General features: G+C 46.8%; 1 protein-coding gene across 2 annotated transcripts; it reads right to left on the reverse strand.

Moving 5' to 3' along the window:
- Positions 1–1897: 1897 nt before the first annotated feature.
- On the reverse strand, positions 1898–17462 carry CNR1 (cannabinoid receptor 1). Of its 2 annotated transcripts, none has more exons than XM_075148051.1 (2): positions 17426–17462; positions 1898–4575 (listed from the first exon to the last, which is right to left on the reverse strand). In XM_075148051.1, exon 2 carries the CDS (start codon positions 4512–4514, stop codon positions 3093–3095), a length of 1422 nt encoding a protein of 473 aa, XP_075004152.1. In that variant the 5' UTR covers positions 4515–4575; positions 17426–17462; the 3' UTR covers positions 1898–3092. The 2 variants fall into 2 exon arrangements, with proteins under 2 accessions (XP_075004152.1, XP_075004151.1); XM_075148050.1 differs by lacking the exon at positions 17426–17462 and adding an exon at positions 14016–14475.
- Between the last annotated feature and the right edge of the window lie 1573 nt (positions 17463–19035).

Here is a 19035-nt window from a genome sequence, read left to right on the forward strand (position 1 = left end):
CAATAGACACACTAAAGTTTTCATCAAAAGGCCAGTGCAAGAAGATGTGGATAGTGATTGCACAGCATCGAGGAGATTATATTATACAAATATACAATTAGACTGTTGAGAATCTAACGCTGCACGCACGTGACATAGATGGTCTTCTCAGTAGATACGCGACACTTGGGAGTTGTATGTATACGTAACTGCAACTATTGTTGGTTGATGATGATGACGGTGTGGGTGGCCATGGAACACAGTATCGTTTGGCTGTGCTATCACTAAGTGAAGGTAGGCAACTGCAAATTAGGAATACCTAAAGCTGAAGTTTAAGTACAGCTTATCTTGGAACGGCAGCAGATTTTTCTAATGAAAGAGTAGTTCTACTCGGTGCGCAATGTGTAGGGAAATTGTTGCCACCTCTTAATAAATGGTTCTAAGTGAACCGACACAGTTCCCAGAGCTTTAGAAAAACTCATTATGCAAATGAAGATACTGATGATAGACGGTAACATTTCACAGGATGCTATTTCTTATTATATCAGTAAGCACCAAGTTAAGTGCCAAGACAGCCCCATTGTCCCATGATTTATCATGTAAAATTTAGAACTTGAATGCACAACAAAAGTCCACGAAGTTTGCATTTCATTCACAAGACGGTTTCAAAAATGGCTCTTAAAATACCTTTACATTTCAAATGGGCTTTCCCCCCCCTCCTCCAAGAGGACTGCTTTAGGATGGACTACACCTAGATATGAGAAAGGTCTTTCAGAAGGAGGACCTGCATGTCCTCCAGGAATCCTCTGCAGTCCGCTGGTTTCGGCTGACTGCCGCGGCCCCCTCAAGAGCGTGGTGCCCTGTCCTACCACCCAGCTAAGCTGCAGGGGAGGGGAGCGGAGGAGGAAAGTACCCCTGTGACTTCCAGCTGCTGCTCAGCACCTCGTCTGATGAGACCCTTAAAATGTGCCGCCCCTCACCAAGCCTGAACTTGGAGCCACATTCGCCCCCACAGAGCCACCAGCTGAAATCGGCTGGGCCGTTTGCGCCTCCGACTGCTCTGGCCCGCACTGAGGTATCAGAAACACCATGGGGACACCACGGTGGCCAGAGACCCCAGGGCTGCCGCCCTGCTCTTTCCCTACATAACCCCGAGGCCGGGCGGTGGGGCAGCATGGGTTTGGCTCCACTCGCCCGCTGCCAGGGAGGGAGTCGCCCCTCTTGCGGCAACCGCCAGGCAGCTAATGGGCTAAGCCGCCTTTGCAGCTATTTTGGCAGAAATCATCCAGAAGAAGGGTGAGGAAACGGTCCAAAAAAGCAAGGCAGCAGAGAAGAGGACCCCATACCTTCTGATTCAGAACGGAATTACAGGATATCCATGCCTCAAAGACTATCCGGTAACATGCTCCGTGCGAAAGTCCCAGCCTGCAGAAACAATCAGTAAGTTCTCTGTCATCGAAGCTGATGGTGTCAAACCTTGTCATCTGTATCCTGATTTCACAGTGAGACTCACCTCATTTCAAGCAATCAGATTTGAATGCTGACAGTCTTAAAACAAATAACCATTTATTTCTGGCTTTCTCAGTTTTCAGGAACACCATCGACAGCCACTGCAGTTGTCAGAGCAGGCTCATGCCATGCTCTGCCTCTTGTTCCCCCATATTCTCAAGTACAACTGAAAGGTTGCTTTCTCTGGCACGCGGATACACGTCTCAGAGTGGATCGGGATGTTCTTGATACGGTACTTTCATCAGTAATCAGTTGGAAGAACTCAATTTTAGAAACAGAATTCGTGTGCAAAGCGTGCAACAAGAAGTACAGTTTACATTTGGTCATAGTGACCTATCTTAGTTATGCTACCATGACTCACACTGATTAGTATACTTACACACACACACACGCACACACACGTACACACACATAGATATTTATTTATATACACGCTCACACAATAAGAAAATGTCTAAGTCTGACAATATTTCCTCCTCTTTTAGTGAAGATGGGAGTTTGGCATCTCAGGCTCTGAATCTGCTTAAACCTGGGATACAGGAATGCGACACACTTCAAGTATACATCGACTGCACAGTGATAACATCGCACATTGAGTCTGACACATGCTGTCTTCAGTGGTCCAGCACCAGCACGTGGCTTAAAACCAGTTGCCCGTTAAAGGAGCCAATATCCGGGACCTTCGCCTTTCCGTGTTCGTATTCACGCAACGCCCAAGAGCAGGGCGATAGTCTGTACAACCATAAACGTCCTTCTGTATAAACGCAGTGGTAGGTAAAAGTCTGAACCAGTGCATTCCTCTCTTACATTCCTCCTCTATTCCTTTGTTGCTGTTACTCTCGTATGCATGTGAAAGTAAAAGGAAGTGGGGAAATAATTTTAGTAGAAGAACACAAAGCCTCTCCTCTAAGTCCACAGAAGACCACTGGAAGTGTAAAATTTCCAAAATAGCTCATAGGAATTCTTCAAATACAGTAAGTGTTTTCAATGGGCTTTACATATCACATTTCACATTATTTCCACGGAAGTCTATCTTATCACTTTGTTTAATCAGACAAATATCAATAACACATAATAAAACAGCATACAATTCACGGGACACGACACGTTTTACAAAACCTCTAAAACTCAGCACTGCCGCTTTTGGAAAAAATCAAAAGCTCCTATTACTTACAGACATGAAATACACTTCACATTGAAATGAACAGCATGATTACAAGGCTTTTTCTCTTATTTGATGGTATTGGTTTAGGATGCATTAGTTTTCCATTAGGTTTCACAATTTTTCTTCATGCCCCCAAAAGGAACCGTTGCTAACCCGGTATTTTCTCTGTGCTCTTTCAGGAAACTTACTATTATTCAGTAAACGCTTTTTGAGAAAAAAACTTTTGAAAATTTAGCTTGAATCCCTAATTGTAAAACCTGAAGAACTGGCTGATGGTAATGCTCTTAACACAATCATCGCCCAGCTTACAATGACAAACCAAAAAAATATTACAGGAGGGTACAAACACGTTAAGCCACGGGTTTGGTTTTCTCTGTTGTTGATTTTTTTTTTTTTTTTAAACTAACTCCTTTTCTCACACCGCTGAGAAGTCTCTGACTTACAACGCTTCAGCAGTCGTGTCTGTGGAGACAGACATGGTAACTTTGGCAATCTTAACTGTGCTCTTAATGCAGCTCTCGGCAGCCCTGTGCACGTTCCCCGCGTTGTTGGCGTGTTTGTGCTGGCAGTCAGACTCCATGCTGTTATCGAGGGGCTGCGCGGTTCCTTCGCAGGTGGGGAACATGCTGCGGAAGGCGTGTCGCAAGTCCTTGCTCCTCAGAGCGTAGATGATGGGATTCACTGTTGAATTGAGCAAACAGAGCATGCTACAGAAGGCAAAGACAGTCTTGATGAGCTTGTTCATTTTCCCAAAGACATCGTACACCATGATGGCGAGGAGAGGGCCCCAGCATATGATTAAAACGACTAAGATAAGGACCAAGGTTTTGGCTAACCTGATGTCCATACGAGTTTGATCAGGCCTAGTGATCTGTACCTTACCATCCTCCGTAGACTGAATGATTATGCTTTTCTGCGTGCCCCGCTGAATCATGCGAACCGCGTGGCTGTGAGCCTTCCACAGTATGTACATGTAGGCATAGACAATGAACAGCAAGAGGACGCTGGTGACCCCGATCCAGAACATCAGGTACGTCTCGTCAATGAGAGGGAATATGTCTGAACAAACAGAGTTGAGCTTTTTGCAGTTCCAGCCGAGCAGAGGAAGAACGGCTATTACAATAGCGATGGTCCACATCACACAAAACGCTACAACAGCCTTTGGTCGGGTGACAATCCTTTTGTAAGCTAGTGGCCTGTGTATAGATATGTACCGGTCTATTGCCGTGAGGAAAAGGCTACCTACGGAGGCGGTGAAGGAGGCTGTAACTCCACCCAGTTTGAACAAGAAGACGTTGGGGCTGTCCTTCCGGTGGAAAACATGGAAATCCACAAAACTGTAGACAAAAATCACGCTGCCCAGGAGGTCGGCCACAGCCAGGCTGCTGATGAAATGGTAGGAGGGTCTACATCGGAGGCTTCGGGAGTGGAGGATGACACACAGGACGAGGAGGTTCTCTAGGACCGTGAAGGTGCCCAGGGTGAGCGACAGCACGGCGATGGCCAGCTGCTGGCTGGGGTTCAGGATCATAAAGCACTCCATATCCATGAAGTTCTCCCCACACTGTATGTTCTCCTCATTATCCTTAAACGTGGACAGGGACTTGTTGTAAAACTCTGTGATGTTGACCTGATCTGAGGGAATAATGCTCAACAGGGGATCATCTCCCGCAGTCATTTTTTCTTGGAAAGGATCACCCCTGAAGGAAGAGAGGGGAAACTTCTGGGGATAGTATCCCAGCTTGGATGCCATGTCGCCTTTCATGTCTTCGTACTGGATATCGTTGGAGCCCACGTAAAGGAGATCTGTTGTGATTGTTCGGAAAGTTGTATCTGCGAGGCCATCTAGGATTGACTTCATAACCCCAGTCTTGTTGGTTTCAGAGAGACTTGGGGGAGGGAAAAATGCATCGGAGGAAATCCTAGAAGGGGAAAAGATCAGACTTCATTAAGATAAACAGGGAGACAAACAACTCCACAACCAACTTAGTTGAACTGTGTCAAACAAAATCGACCTTTCCCTTGTATTCAGTGCAGGTCTAGCCTTTGCCACCTGCGGGAATCAGGGTGAGTCGAGCACTTAGAAAGAAATCACCTGGATTTCACTACAACTGAATTACACTAAGAAGTGACACGAAAACCGGAGGCACAGGGCATTGGGTATTCCACAGGAAAGAAATTTTCATTTCTCATCAAAAGCTTCCAAGCTGCTCAACCAGAAAGATATTTTTCTCTAGATCTGAACTTGGCTTCTGATTGCAAAGTACCTTGCAGACCAGTATTCCTTGGGCTTGCTTCATTTAGATAATACCAAGTGCCACTGCAGGAGCAGCATTAAACTGAATCATCACCTTCATTGCTTTTCTTTCAAAAGGCACCGAGGGTTTTGAAAACCTGACAACACAGAGGGAATGGGGAAAGAGCCATGCGCTCTAAGTTTCACAGTTCACCCGGTATGCCTGTATATTCACATTACCCTGTTACAGCAATCTGAGGTCTAACATCCTGAATTTGTTATTGCAAATTTATTAGCAAGATGCTTCATCTACAAATACAGGGATCTGGATATAGCTTCATTACTCTCTCCCTTTCTTCTGCTGAGCATACCAAGGCAACTGGGGTGTTTGGACTCTACGGGGAAGATGGGTTGTTACCCAGCCCTGTCCACGGTTTCAGGAAAGGTGACCAACACTACTAAGTCAGCGAGTGCATCAGTGATCCATTCGGGGTGGATCAGAAGCCTCCATCAGAGCAGTTCGCGCTTGCCTAGAAAAACATCACACCAAGTTTGGGTCAGAGTGCAGCTCAGGCCAAAACTCCAAGCAAAACACACCAGGAGCCACTGCTCCTGTGAGAAGCATGGAAATGTAACTCGTCCCATTGGGACACCCTCAAAAACATTCTGCCCCCTCAGAAGCGAGAAGCCCAGCAGAAGGTCCCAGGTAGCCAGTGGTCTCCAAGTCCCGTCATGCCCAGCCTTTGCTTGTGGATGGTGATTAACTGCAGGGTGTAACTCCTGGTCCGGGTACCCTTGGGAGAGCAGCCTCATCAGCATCTGAGCATCCTACATGCATCACCACGTAAGACAGGTCTTACAGCTCTTCTTATGCTGTGCTCCTTTATATAACTTTGCCCATATACACATGCCTTGAATATGTACTGAACATCTGCTTTAGGGCCCCCTTCCACCGCCAGAGTGGCTGAGAGTGGTCTGAATGTAAGTAAGAGACAGAATCATTACTTCAGTGTGCTACAGCCATTCTGCATCTGCTATGGGACATCTCGATGATTACATCAGCAACAGGAGCAAACCCAAGCTTTTTCATGCTTTTAGGATGGAGGAAATTGTTTGTGACACCCAAGAAATCCCAGATGCCATATATAGGCTTGTACTGACTTAACCTGGTCGCTTTACACAACTGACAACAAATGGCCAGAAAGGCCACGAGAGATTATCTGCCAAAACCCAGAGTACTGATCACCTCAACTCTTAAAGAGGAGACTTGCACAGCAGGTACCACAGCTCAGTTTTCTCATGAAAACTAAAAGAAAGAAGAAAACGATTCATCTCTACAACAATACCAATACTTAAAACCAGAAGAAATCATGCGCATTTCTAAAAGGAGCAGAGATCATTTGGCTGATGAGGTATTTATACTGCACTTACACATGGCATCTGAACACTCAAGACTTTTTCCACGGTTCATTAAAGTTTTCCATTTAATTCAGCAGGCCTGGATATTCAGTGTTAAAGGAAATATAGGAGCCTAGACCTCCAGAAGACACTGCAACTCCAGTGCTGCAAACAAGGGTGAATATAAAGAACCCTTACCAGGATAGTCTAACACACAACACAGACGCTGCTGTGTCAGCTTTTGCAGACATCGTTGCTCAGCAAATAACAACAAAATTATTAGACAGACAGACAATAGTAAGGAATTTTGAGGGTTTGAGCAGTGAGGGAGGGAAATGTCACTGAAGCACACATTAAAAATGAACAGCAATAATCTAATACGTACTTTTCATCCAGAAGGTGCTTTACAGCTGTTCCTAGTAGAATTTGCAGATGTTACATGTTGCAAAGATGACCCTGCTGACAACTGACAAATCTGCTTTGGGTGAAGTCTGGCAACTCTAAACTTGGCATTATAACACCAGTTTAAAACCAGAAGTGAAGAATGTGTTATTCATTTGAAAACTACCCCAAAAATATTAAATAAATCAAGTAGTTCTATAAACATGTAAAGATGGCTGTGGTATTCTCTGTTATTCCAGCTTATTCCAGACAGAAAAAAGACAACCATTTTAATGATTAAAGCCACAGCCCCATGTCGAGAAGATTATGTTTAAGTAAAGCTTAAAAAATTGTATGCAACGGAGCACTTCTGCTAGACAGACAAACAAATTATTATGAGGTAGCTGGTCCCTGCTGGAGTCATGTTAAGTACAGACTTCTTCAGAGTAAGGTGCAAGCCGCCGTGCAACCCCTACCTCTGTTTGAAATACAAATGAAAGAACACAGATTCCTGCGTGCTCTTTTGAAGATGGCAGTGAGTTATGTGACAATATCACTATGCATGCATATGCTATGCTAACAACATAGTTAATGGGATCAGGAGAGGCAAATCTTACTCTGAATTTCAATGATTTTTTTTCCCTCTGTATTTTTACATTGAGATTATTACAGTAATTTCCACCTTATTGTCTCTGCAAAGAGAGTTTTCTTTGAGAGTACTTGGAAGTTCATTAGTGGTGTAGTTTAGGCTTTGGGGGATGCAGCTGACATTAATTTTGTTTTTGTTTGCTGCTGGGAATATCATAATTGGAAATTTCTAGCAGTATGTGTGCGTGCACCTATTCAAGTAGTAGTTGATTTTTATTAAAGTTGTAGTAAAACAGCCATTCCCTGCTCTGGAATTGCACTTTACTAGAATTTCGTTTATTTTAATTTAGATACTAGATTGCCCAGCTATAAGCTACAATACTGAAATGCGCTGAAGCCATCAGCGAGTTTTCCATGGCTGTCTAGTGAAAATAAGACTGAACCTTTAGCACTGAGGTTATCAAGAGAGTCCAGGTCACAGTCTGAGGTGTTGCACCATTTGACATAGACTGAAAAGCTGATGGTGGGAGCAGCGGTCTGGTTCCTGGTCTTTTTGTTTGGTTAGGTGGATGTGCCAGTGTCACACAAATTTTGACTCTCAGCTCTTCTGTCCAAACCTGGCGCGGCGGGGAGGCACTGTCCCCAAGAACGGGACACCGCACTCCACATGGCCACACTGCTCCGTGCAGCTGGCTTCAACGCAACCCAAACCCACATTGCCTGAGACCCATTAACATCTCTACACGAAACACTCTGGGAGCCTTCTCACAGCCTCCCTGGTGGACAAGGGTCCCCTGCACAGATCCCTCCTCTCTGGACGGGGCTGGGGTGACGGCCGTCTGCCCGCAGCAAGGTCCCCTCGTGGGCAGGGTGGCAGCGAGGGAGAGCCTCCCTGCCCTGCCAAAAGCCACTCTTCCAACAGGGCCTTTGAGTGTCCAAAGCCCTCGGCTTCGTCCCTTCCTTAAATGAGCTCTACTACCTCACTCATTTTAAAATGGCTTTAAAAACAACTGAAACATTGATTAAAGGTGAGGAAGACCCCATGCTGATGCCGGCACTCAAAATTTCCGGTGTATTTCCATGACTGCATGCAGCAATTCACAGTAAGTAATGAATTATGATTACGGATAAGGATTAAACAAGAGAGAAAAATTTCAAGCATCTTTTATCTTGCAGACCAAACCCAGAAAACCCATAGCTGAACACCATTTTAGACTTTTCTCCCATCAGCCGGCGGCTGTGGATGGGCACTGCCAGACCAGCTGTGCAAAGTGACTGCCACTAGATGGAGCGGCTTTTACAAACACACCGCTTAGCTGTCTGCAGGGACCTGGATTTAACTTCCTCCAGCCCTTTTTTTCCAGCCTGCTTTACCGAGGTTCAAACATATGAGGTGTTAAACATCAGCTGAAGGTTGAAGACACAACTTCGTAAGGCTTTGCCCTCAAAGCGAAAGAATTGGCGGAGTTGAGGGGGCAAGTCTTACTACTGCCCTCCGCTGTGTGGTTACATATAGCCTTAAAAGAAGCTTGGATGCTATCAGAATATAAAGACCCCTTAGGTAAAATATAAAATATATAATACGTAAAAGGCTGGTAACTCATCTCAGACAACAGGGAGAATTCTACCTCCTCTGGACTCCTCGTTGGTCCACAGGACCAGTTCACTCGGGGACAAGAACGTGACTTCATTAAAATGCTATTGTCTGTCCTCTCCTGCTGTTCTGGGGGAGAGGGAGGGCTGGAAAGTTTTTATCGTTGTCTAAAAAAAGGGCTGAATTTATTATAATTTTCAAACCAGGATGATTGATAGAGTAATTTTAATAGCCTGAATAGAAACAGTGAATATTTGCGTTCTTCCTCGGAAAGTAATTATGAGCACTACAATGATGCTACTGATAACTGCAGAAATGTTGACGTGGCAAGAAAAGGAATCAAAACAAGAAAGGGAAATCCACAATCAAAGCTTTCCAGCTTCTATTTTAGAAAATATTTTGATGTCCACGTCTATACATTTCTTCTATGATACCCACAGCTAATTAAGAACAGGCTAAAGGACAAGTAGGTATAATTGAAACATAGTTTTTGAATGCACAAAAATATTTAAATGCATTCTCCTTGCTTACCCATTGTAAGGCTTGTAAGTCCTTCAGAGGGCTTTATGTTCCAGTAAGTTTGCATAGCGCCCAGTACACTGGGACTCCTAACAAACTGGGTCCACAAAGTACTACTACAGGAGAAACAGCAGTAACTTATACTTGTGTGTAGTCAGCTGAAAAAGTGTGAGAGAAATTAGATCGACCATAGTAACTGTTGGCCTCCAGGAATTAGAACTGTCCTATAAAATGAAAATTTATATGGCTAATAATTACCTTATCCCATATGGCGATGAACAATACTGCTTTGAGGACAGCACAAGGTTTCTAAGCCTTGGAGAAAGAAACGCGCTGTCTGAGAAATCGCACTCTAAGACTCAGTAACACCGAGTAAGAAAAAAAACATGTTGATGAGAATGTGAAAGCAATGTTACCCCTATCCTATTTACTGTTTTACTATTCCATCTCCAACACTGTGCTACTCCTAGGCTATAAATGGCAAATACGCTGTCACTCCTAATTCAGGAAAACTTGCATTCACTTCAGTGAATTTTCTCTGTGTGAGGGATGGGGAAGGAGCACAGGCACTAGGAGAGGAGCAAATGAGGGATGCTATCTTCTAGTCACAGCAAGGCACTATAAGCTATGGGGTAAACTAGGGCATGCAAGTAGTGAACCAAATTTTGTTCTTGTGTAACATGATGATATCTTTGGCAAGTTGAAGCTTAATTAGCAAGAAACCACAGCTACATGGTTATTTATGTTAATTAACATACCGTTTGCACACTAGCAGGATAGGGACTGGATTGTTATAATTTGGGGGCAAACAGCCCCTACGTGACACCACCCAGCATCCAGCAGCTGACAATCTGAACAATAAAACCAAAACGATGGGGAAAACAGAGCGTTAATCAGTGACCAACAATGTTTTTAAAAGAAGTAACATTATTTCTTCCCTCCAAAGTTTTGTTGGTGAGATGAGTGTACCATTTTTTGCACAGGTGACGTGCAGGCACAGAGAAAAAGAGGCTGCGTCTTCTCCCTCAAACAGCCAGGGCATGCACCTGTGTCGACGACCAGAGAGGTTCAAAAGCAAGGTTGAAGTCCTGCTCCGTTTGGTGCAGGCGAAGGACCGAATTTTGCTCTCCTGCGAGCCAGGTGAGCGTGCTGGCAACCTCTCCGTCCTGCTGCCCGTCTCTAAACTGCTCGAGTTGCTCCACGTTGGATCAAGAGTTAAACATCAGGAAACAAAAGCACCTGGCAGGTGAGAGGCTTAGCTTGAAGCCTTTTCTCTGAATTAGGGGAACCAAGGATGTGTCTCTCACACCCGCCCAGCCGCAGGGGGAAGAGCGGGGACAGCTGTCCGTCTGCCTGTCAAAAACCTCCAAAGCTCCTGTGTCCACTCGAAATCCCTCAGCTTGTGAAATACAACCCCTACACACACATTTCCTACCCGGCTGGGGAGAAGACCAAGTACTGAAGGCACTAAGCAGCAAGGGGACCGTCAGGGTCACGTTAATGGGAAACTACAGCTACCTGGGACCGCCTGGCTTTTGACAGAAAGGACGGAAGGCGAAGGTGGCTTTCTTAATAAAAAGAGGGTCTGAACGTGGGATTTTAACATCTTTCACAGTTTATACATCTTAATTTTATTTAAAGACATAGTTTTGGGAGAGGATGAAGAGGCTCGCTGAAGTAGGAAAGGTTCAGATGAAAGGGAAACAGTGAAGCAAGAGTGAGCTGCTATTTGCTTAAAATCAGCTCCAGTTTAGGGACCCATTTCCCAATAAAGCAGAAGGAACAGGTAATACGAAAAGTTTGATACAATGTTACGGCATTTACATTTTAAAGAAAATGGAAGAGAACTCATTAAGCTGGTCAATTTTGAACTCTCAAACTTTTTCACAAAAGGGTTTATCTTGGATTTCAACATTCCAACAGAAATTGCTTCATTCCCAGCCTCTTTTCTAGCCATTCTCTAATGCCAAAAGTGCAGGCGCTTATTACTGCTGAGCAGAATTGACATAAATGTTAAATGGAGACAGAGAAGCGCAGCCAGGTGCGAGAGAGATGGGGGCTGAACACTGGGTCTCCTGGAAGTACCTAAAAGAGACAGCAGCTTAGCACACAACGTGTAGTTGAAGGGAGAGAAGTCATTTGAAAGAGCAGAGCAGGACATAAAAGACCAAGGCTCCACTGGATGCTAAATGCTAAAGGTCCCCAGAAGAATGTAACGTCTAGAGGATGAAACTGGGGGAGAAAACACATTTATTAGGGTGGGGGGGAAAAAAGGAGATAACTACTCCAAGGAAACAGCTTCCATGTAATGGCCAGAGCAGAACAAAAAGGTCAAGAATTTGTTGCAGCAGAAAACATTAGTGAACTTTATTAAAAGAGTAAGGATTAGAGGCAGAAAGGTAGCAAAAACATCAGGCCCCAGGGAGAACTCTCATAAACTGCACAGAGTGCATGTCTGCCTCCTCCTCCCTTTGCAACAAGCTGTGGCCGTAACAAGTTTTAATCAAAGACTTTGTGAGATAACAAGGAGATGCGGAGAGAAAAGGTAATGGGGGTTAAGTGATTGGTGTGAAGGGGACTGGGAGGAGAGATAGGGAATAGGACGTCTCCAGGTGAGACGGGATCAAACCAGGGAAAGATAAGAGAGGAAGACCCAAGTGGAAGGAGCGCCTGTGAGGCAGGGGATGCAGATTTTAGGGAAACAGAAGAATTCCCTTTGTGATCGGCTTGGAGAAAGCAGATCAGGTGAAGGAGAAAACTCACGAGAGAAAACCTCCCTCCTCGTCCGAGCTACGCGAACTTCAGAGACACCTCCATAAGCTGAAGGCTATAGCTAGTGGGATTTTCAGATCTCACCGTAAAGAAAGAACAGACCCACTGCTCTGCAGGCAATGACTTGCTCTTTTGAAAGTCCATTTCTGATCTGTATTCAGAGAGCGAAGGAGGATGCAAAGGGCTCTGAGAAACCATCCTCGGTAAGGTCACAGAAAAGGACAGCACTGTACGCACTGACACATGGGACCGAGCTGGGGACACTCAGGGGAGATCAGTTGAGCAAATCTGGCCAGGGACATTAATAAAAACTAAACTGCTTAAGGAAAATGAAGTCCAGGATACGGATCTCAGAGGTGGTAAGGAAGATGGAGAGCTCAGATGGAGCTACTGGGGGACCCATACAGTGGTTAAACGCACCGAAAGGGGAAAAGGGAAGAGGGGTTTACAGGCGATGACAGAAAGTTAGTGCACAGAAGGTCAGCAACACATTATTGCAAAGCAACATCCCTTCTACCTCAGAAGTCTGCTTCTCCCGAAAATTGTTATTAGGCCACCAAGTATTGGCAGTGCTCAGAAGCTAGGACAGAAAGGCTTTTGGTAAATGCGATGTCCCACGCCATCAGTATTAGTGAAGGATGAAAATATGCACTCCAATTAAAAAATGTAAAACATTCTTTCATTTCTGGAGCTGTCTGGCCTTTCATAAAATTTAAATAAGCTCAGATAACTCTCTTCGTAGCTACATTCAGAATATAATGATATTCAAATATACTGCCTCCACACACACACAAACAACTTGTGAAATTATTTGCCAGCATATTAAGCCACTACACCAGATTGCTTGGCAATGGTGCATGTCTTGGAAATATGCAGATGCTTTTCTTTTTTAAAAAAAGGAGAGAGGGAGAAAAGAGGAGAAGTGAGAAAGAATTACAGTAGAATCTGATATCCAACTAGCCAGAACAACAAACTGCGGAGAGACTCCAACCAATATTACATCAGATTTGAAAAAACAGTTAAAAGATACTCAGGGATGAGTTATGACTTTTTATTTGTGTGTGTGTGTGTATATATATATATTTCTATGCATAAACCTACAGATAGACATACACAAACACATACACATGCCTAGAGGAACAATTATGCAAAGTCTCACAAACGCTGCAGTAGTATTTGTCATGCATAAACTCAAATTCCTGGAGCCAGAGGACAAGCAGACAAGCTAGAAGTGTAGGTACGAAAAATACAGGCAAGATGAGTGCTGAATATCTTTTTTAATTCCCCCATACACAGCATTCCTGGGGAAAAGCAAGAATCTAAAATGAGTACATCTATCGAGATCCTGTAAAAATTATGTTTTGTGTGTGTGTATATATATATAGGTACCTGTATTCACACTCCAAACCTATTCCACTTAATTTTCCAGGCACACACATACTCTGGTCTCCAGTATTATATCGTTTTAAACAGAGGCAGAATTGGCTAAAAATAATGATTTCTAAGAGCACATTTCACATATTCACCACAACGGGAAGGAGGGAGCTCCCCAAGCCCCTAAGCACAAACTTTGAAAGGTTTCCTAAAATGCAAAATATGAAAATGACTCCAGCTAGGGCTGAAAGGGAATTGACAATATTCCCTACGGAACTGCTCCTGCTCAGTACTTTGCAGTGAGTAAACACGCCTTTCTTAAGAAGAATATACAACTGCCATAAAACAGGTTAACACAGGATAAGATACAATTTGATGCCATCTAGCCTCCATCTATGCAAACAAGACAACATTGAAATGTATAAAACATCCAGTTTCACCAACAGTCCAGCGGAAGTATAATGAGTGACATTATATTAACACACACAGTAGTGAAATACCTATTTTATCTGTAATTCGGATATTGGTAGCTTGATCAAAAAACGATGTTCCTACGGCAGAGAGGCAGAACTGGGCTTGGTGTGTGCATCACCATAATGCCCCTGCATGAGGCACAAACAGCAGAATAAAATGTGCTCCAACCTTATGTTGCAAACCCAATCATTTTTCACGGGCAACAATGGCACCTTCGGGAAAAAGAAAAAAAAAAGTTCTTTCTAACAAGAAATTGATTTATAAGTCATTATAACCATTTCAAAAGGACAGGTCGTGGCTGGTTTCAGCGATCATTAACAAAGCCACGCACTTTCAAAGAGCCTGAGTTCTTGGGGGGAAATTCTTATCCCACTGACAGCGATCGGATGTGCACTTTTTGCAGCAGTACAGCATCCGTCTAGAAATAGAGATGTAAAGAGCAGTACTGAGAAGACAGGTTGTCACATTTTTAACTTTGCATTAATAACAAATGCTGTTGCTGTCTATTCTGGCACATTTGCAAGCTTGCTTTTAAGTACAAGGGGCTGGCATGCATTTCTACTATAGATAGGAAAACAAGAGCAGCCTTGTTATGATTAAAAGGGTCTATTTCCCTCTGCCTTCTGTCTTCTATGTCCATCTGCACAGCTGCTTTGAACTTGGCCAAATCCCAGTGTTAGGGTCGGCCACAGTACATATTTTAAATCAGCAGCAGACTGTGTGAATTTGCTGCTAGAGAAGAGAAAAATCTCCAAATTCTCACTTAAATGGTTGATGAGTGGTTTTGTAGAACATTCATCATTTTACACAGCCTAAACTATTTGGGAAATTGCAGGGAAAAGTATCTAAAATCATTTACTGTTTCAGGAGGAGACTCAGATAAAGCCAATGTAGACATCTGCAAAGAAATGAAGAGCAATCAGAAAAATGAATTCTGCGGATGCCTAGATAGCCGACTGCTTGACTAGAGAGAGGTCACAAAGTTTGCATTGGAGGAATTACAGTAATTTCTCTTAAAACGTGCAGAAGTAGAAAAACCAGGTGAATGGAAGACATTGCATGAGACCTGCAGAACCAGGAACGGCAATGTATTTGTAAAATTATTGGGCAATACTAAGTGAATATACGGGTTTGGGTTCTCCCTTGCCTCTTAATCTCCTCACCTACCTCTACTCAACAGAAAGGAAAGCCATCCCAGCTCTCCCTCCCTAGCGCGTAACACTTTCAGCACCAAAATTCCCAGCGGGGTGACAGTCTGCAAGCATTTTGGTATGGCCACATTAAAGGCTGAAAGTCAGAAATTACTAAAAAAAAAGTTATTTCATTTCTAAACTTCTGTTGCCCAATCAGAAACCTGTGAACAGAGAAAGGGAAAGAAAGGCTTGCATTGGCTAAGACCTGCCATTCCTTCAGCAGAGCATGAAAGCCCTTAATGGGGTCCTTTATGCAACTGAGCTAACATAATTCACCAAAGAACAACAGCCAGGATCAAAGGCGCCCACCGGCTCATCCTCACGATACTATACCCTGCTTCCACCTTCACCTTGAGTTTTGCAGGTATTTTGATTTGATTACTGTGGGTTTAGCTGTTATCGAATGGTCGGTGAGGTAAATTCACAGCAAATAGTCCATTTCTTTACCTAGCCAACTTTTTTTTCTCCCCCCTGGCAATAGATGCCTGCTGGCTCAGTCACACAATTATTGCTTTTATCAATTCTGCTTTAAAATGTTTTTATTCAGATGGTTCTGCCTCTCATTCCAAAGACCAATGGATAATAAAGCAAAGCTGTTCCTGGTTGCTACAAAACTAATTTTAACCTCAAGCAAATCAGGAATTACACATTCATCTTCTAAACTGTTTAAAGATGTTACGTTCATTTCTTTTACAGCTGATTTAATAAACTCTGCCTGCATAATAAATATTCCTACTATAGTCACAGGGTTTTTTTCCTTTCTTGAGAAAGGAAAACCCATGCTGGCAGTTGATACGAGGTGTAATCCAAAAAGAATTAAGCACGCCCAAGTAATTTTTGCAACGTTGCACATTTTGTTATTAAATTTCATATTAAATCTCACTCTGATCCTTCACATGATCTTGGTACATGTGAACAGCAATGCCACCCCCAGCAGAGAATGCTATATTCCTTTAAGAAAAGGTGAACAATAACAATGAAAACAAGATGATACATCTAAGGAAAAAAAAAAAAGAAATATTACTACACCTTTAACAGGTTAAAAAAGCCACATTACATTTTTTTTAAAAAACTTGTAGCTACTCAAGAAGGAATATTTTGCTATCGGGCTCTATGTTATATACGTCCCTTTATCTTCTGAAAGAAGAAAACGTACGCTAAAACTGTTAATATGATCGTTTGCTGCCATACAGAAAATAACACTGATGATAATTTTAGAGAAAGAAGGAAAACCATGGACTTCATCTTCTGACACCATTTTACTTAATCAAACTGAAATCACAGTAACGAGCTCTCTCCTGCCAAAGGCTTGGTACATACCTCATCCAGGGGTGTTCTCAATGGAGATTTGCAGACGCCTTTGAGACAAAAAGATGCCCATTTAAAATAAGCCCATCTGGTTACCCAGAATTATTTCTCAACAGCTGAAGATTTCACACGACAAACACGGCGTGAAGTTTAAAAAGCTCACTCTTTTTCTGCTGTTTTCCCCCCAGACCTCCGAATTTCAGACAAAAACAAACGAACCAACCAAAAACCCTACTGGGATATTCTGAAGGTGCTGGATGCCTAAGTGACAGCTTTTAACAGAACATCATTGCGCACAGAATCACGAACCGCCTTTTATTTCGGTTGCAGCCTCAAGGGCTGAGTTTTGGGAGGAAAAGTGCACACGAAAACCGGGCTGGATGCCACCCGCTGTAAATCACCGGTGGCTGAGGACGAGAGGAGAAACCTCCGATGTCAGAGAAGGTCCTGTGGGGACCCGGGAGGCTGCCGGCTCCGCGCACAGAAGAATAGGCGCGTGTTAACCGTAACGCCACCGGCCTCCCGCACCTCCCCTCGGCAGCCGGGGCCCCCCCTCCTCCGGCCGGGACCACGAAAGCAAACCACGCGCCTCCGGCCACCGGCTCTCCCCGGGTGGCCCCGGGGCACCCTCCAACTCCCTCCACGCCGCGGGGCCGTGCCCGGGGCAGCGGCGAGACCCGCGCTCCCCCCGGCCCCCTCCGCAGCGCGGGTCGCGGCGCTGCGGGACGCGGCGGCGGATCCCGGGGAGGGATGCTCCCGCAGGCAGCCGCCTCCCCTCCGGCCGCTCCGCCGTCGGGGCAGGCGGTGTCACTCCCCCGGACCCCCCCCCCTTCCCACGCCGCCAACAAACTTTGAGGGGGACGACGGCTACCTGGCCCCCGGCCGGGGGGGGACCCCCCGCACCCTCCCGCTCCCCCGCCCCGCGCCGTCCTTACCCTCCGCACGGCACCGGCCGCGTCCCCCGCCTGCTCCGGCCGCGCCGACCCCCGGCAGGGAGCGGGAGCGCCGCCCCGCCCGGGCACCCCGGCACAGGGGAGCGCCGAGGAGGCGGTGCCGGCGAGGGGAAGGAGGAGGTGGGAGACTTCACCCCCCGGCTGCCTCCCCTTCTTCCCTTCCCTCCCCTCGGCGCCTCCTCTCCGACCACCGCCGCCCTCGCTCGCCCGGCTCAGGCGGCGCAGCGGGCTCCGCCGCCCCGCCGCCGCCGCCGCTCCATGTGCCGCCCGCCCCCCCAGGCCGCCGCCCCCGGCCCTCCTCCGCCGCCTCCGCCCGCCGCCGCCGCCGCCTCGGCGCGGGGAGGCAGCGCGGGAGCCGCCGGGCGCCCGGCGCGGCTCCGGCACACGCCGCCGCCGCGTCCCCCCCCGCCTTCCGCCCCTCTCCGGTCCCATTTATGAAGCCCGGCTCCCATCACGTGTCAGTGTGCCTTTTGTCCCGGCCCTGGCAGCGGCGGCGGCGCCCCGCACGCGCGGGCAGCGCCGGGGGAGACGGGCGGCGGCGGCGGCCAAACTTCGCCCCGGGGGAGGGACACGGGGACACCGGGGGACAGCGGGGGAGGGGGCCGGGCGGGCGGCGGCGGAGAGCGCGCCCCGTTCGCCCCGTCCGGCTCGAGCCGTGCCCCTCGCCCCCGGCCGCCCGCCCGCCGTTCGCCCCGCGGTGGGGCCGTGGGTGATGAATCGTGACTAGCCCCCTCGTGCCAGCGCTCCGCCGCGGCGCCCCGCCGGGCGCGGGGGAGCCGGGCCGGGGGAGGCGGCGCGCCGGGCCTCCAGCCAATGTGGAAGGCAGCGCCTCCTCCGGCCCGCGGGGGCGGACGGCGCCTCCCCGCCGGGGGCGGGTAGCGCTGCCCCGCCGCGGGGCCCGGCCCGGCCTCCAGCCCTCTCCGCCCCGCCGGGGGCTGGGGCGGGCTGCCCCAGGCTGCCGCCGGCGTGGCGCGGGGACAGCGGGGACAGGCCCCGCGGGCCCTCGGGGTTGGTGCGCCCCGGGGGCTGGGTGGGTTGGCGGCCGTTGGGCCTTAGGCCATGGCTGCGCTCGCAGGGCGTCCCTCAAGGCCGAGCCCCTTCCCTGTGCCAGTGTTTCCTGTGGAACGCCAGAGTTTTGCCGTCGTTTTTTTCCCTTTTCCTCACTACCCTTGAGTCCTGCCTTGGGTATTTCGGGGCTTACGCGACAGCCGTCATGGCAGGCCTCAGAAGTGCTGGGGAATCCCTCATCTCTGAGGGACGAAGTGGCTCCAAAGGCAGACGGGCAATGGGCAAAGCTGGAAAGCTTTATTCAACAGCCAGTTCCGAAAGACTGTAATATCCGACTGGCTTTGCTCCACGTGCTTCTGCCTCTGCAGTGTCATAAATATGTATTTGCCTTCACACATTAATACAGAAACATGATAAATATTTATCATTTGACGTAGTGTCTAAAGACATTAACTGGTCCATCTACCACATCCACCCATGGAGGAGGAATATGCCGTATTCCTCATTTCTCAGGAAAAAAAGCACTCAACTCTTCACGAGTGAGGGTTAAAGATGTCGGGTGGCTGTATTTTTTAGGGTGCCCA

Source organism: Calonectris borealis, chromosome 3 (assembly GCF_964195595.1).
Source record: "Calonectris borealis chromosome 3, bCalBor7.hap1.2, whole genome shotgun sequence".
Classification (NCBI taxonomy): Eukaryota; Metazoa; Chordata; class Aves; order Procellariiformes; family Procellariidae; genus Calonectris; species Calonectris borealis.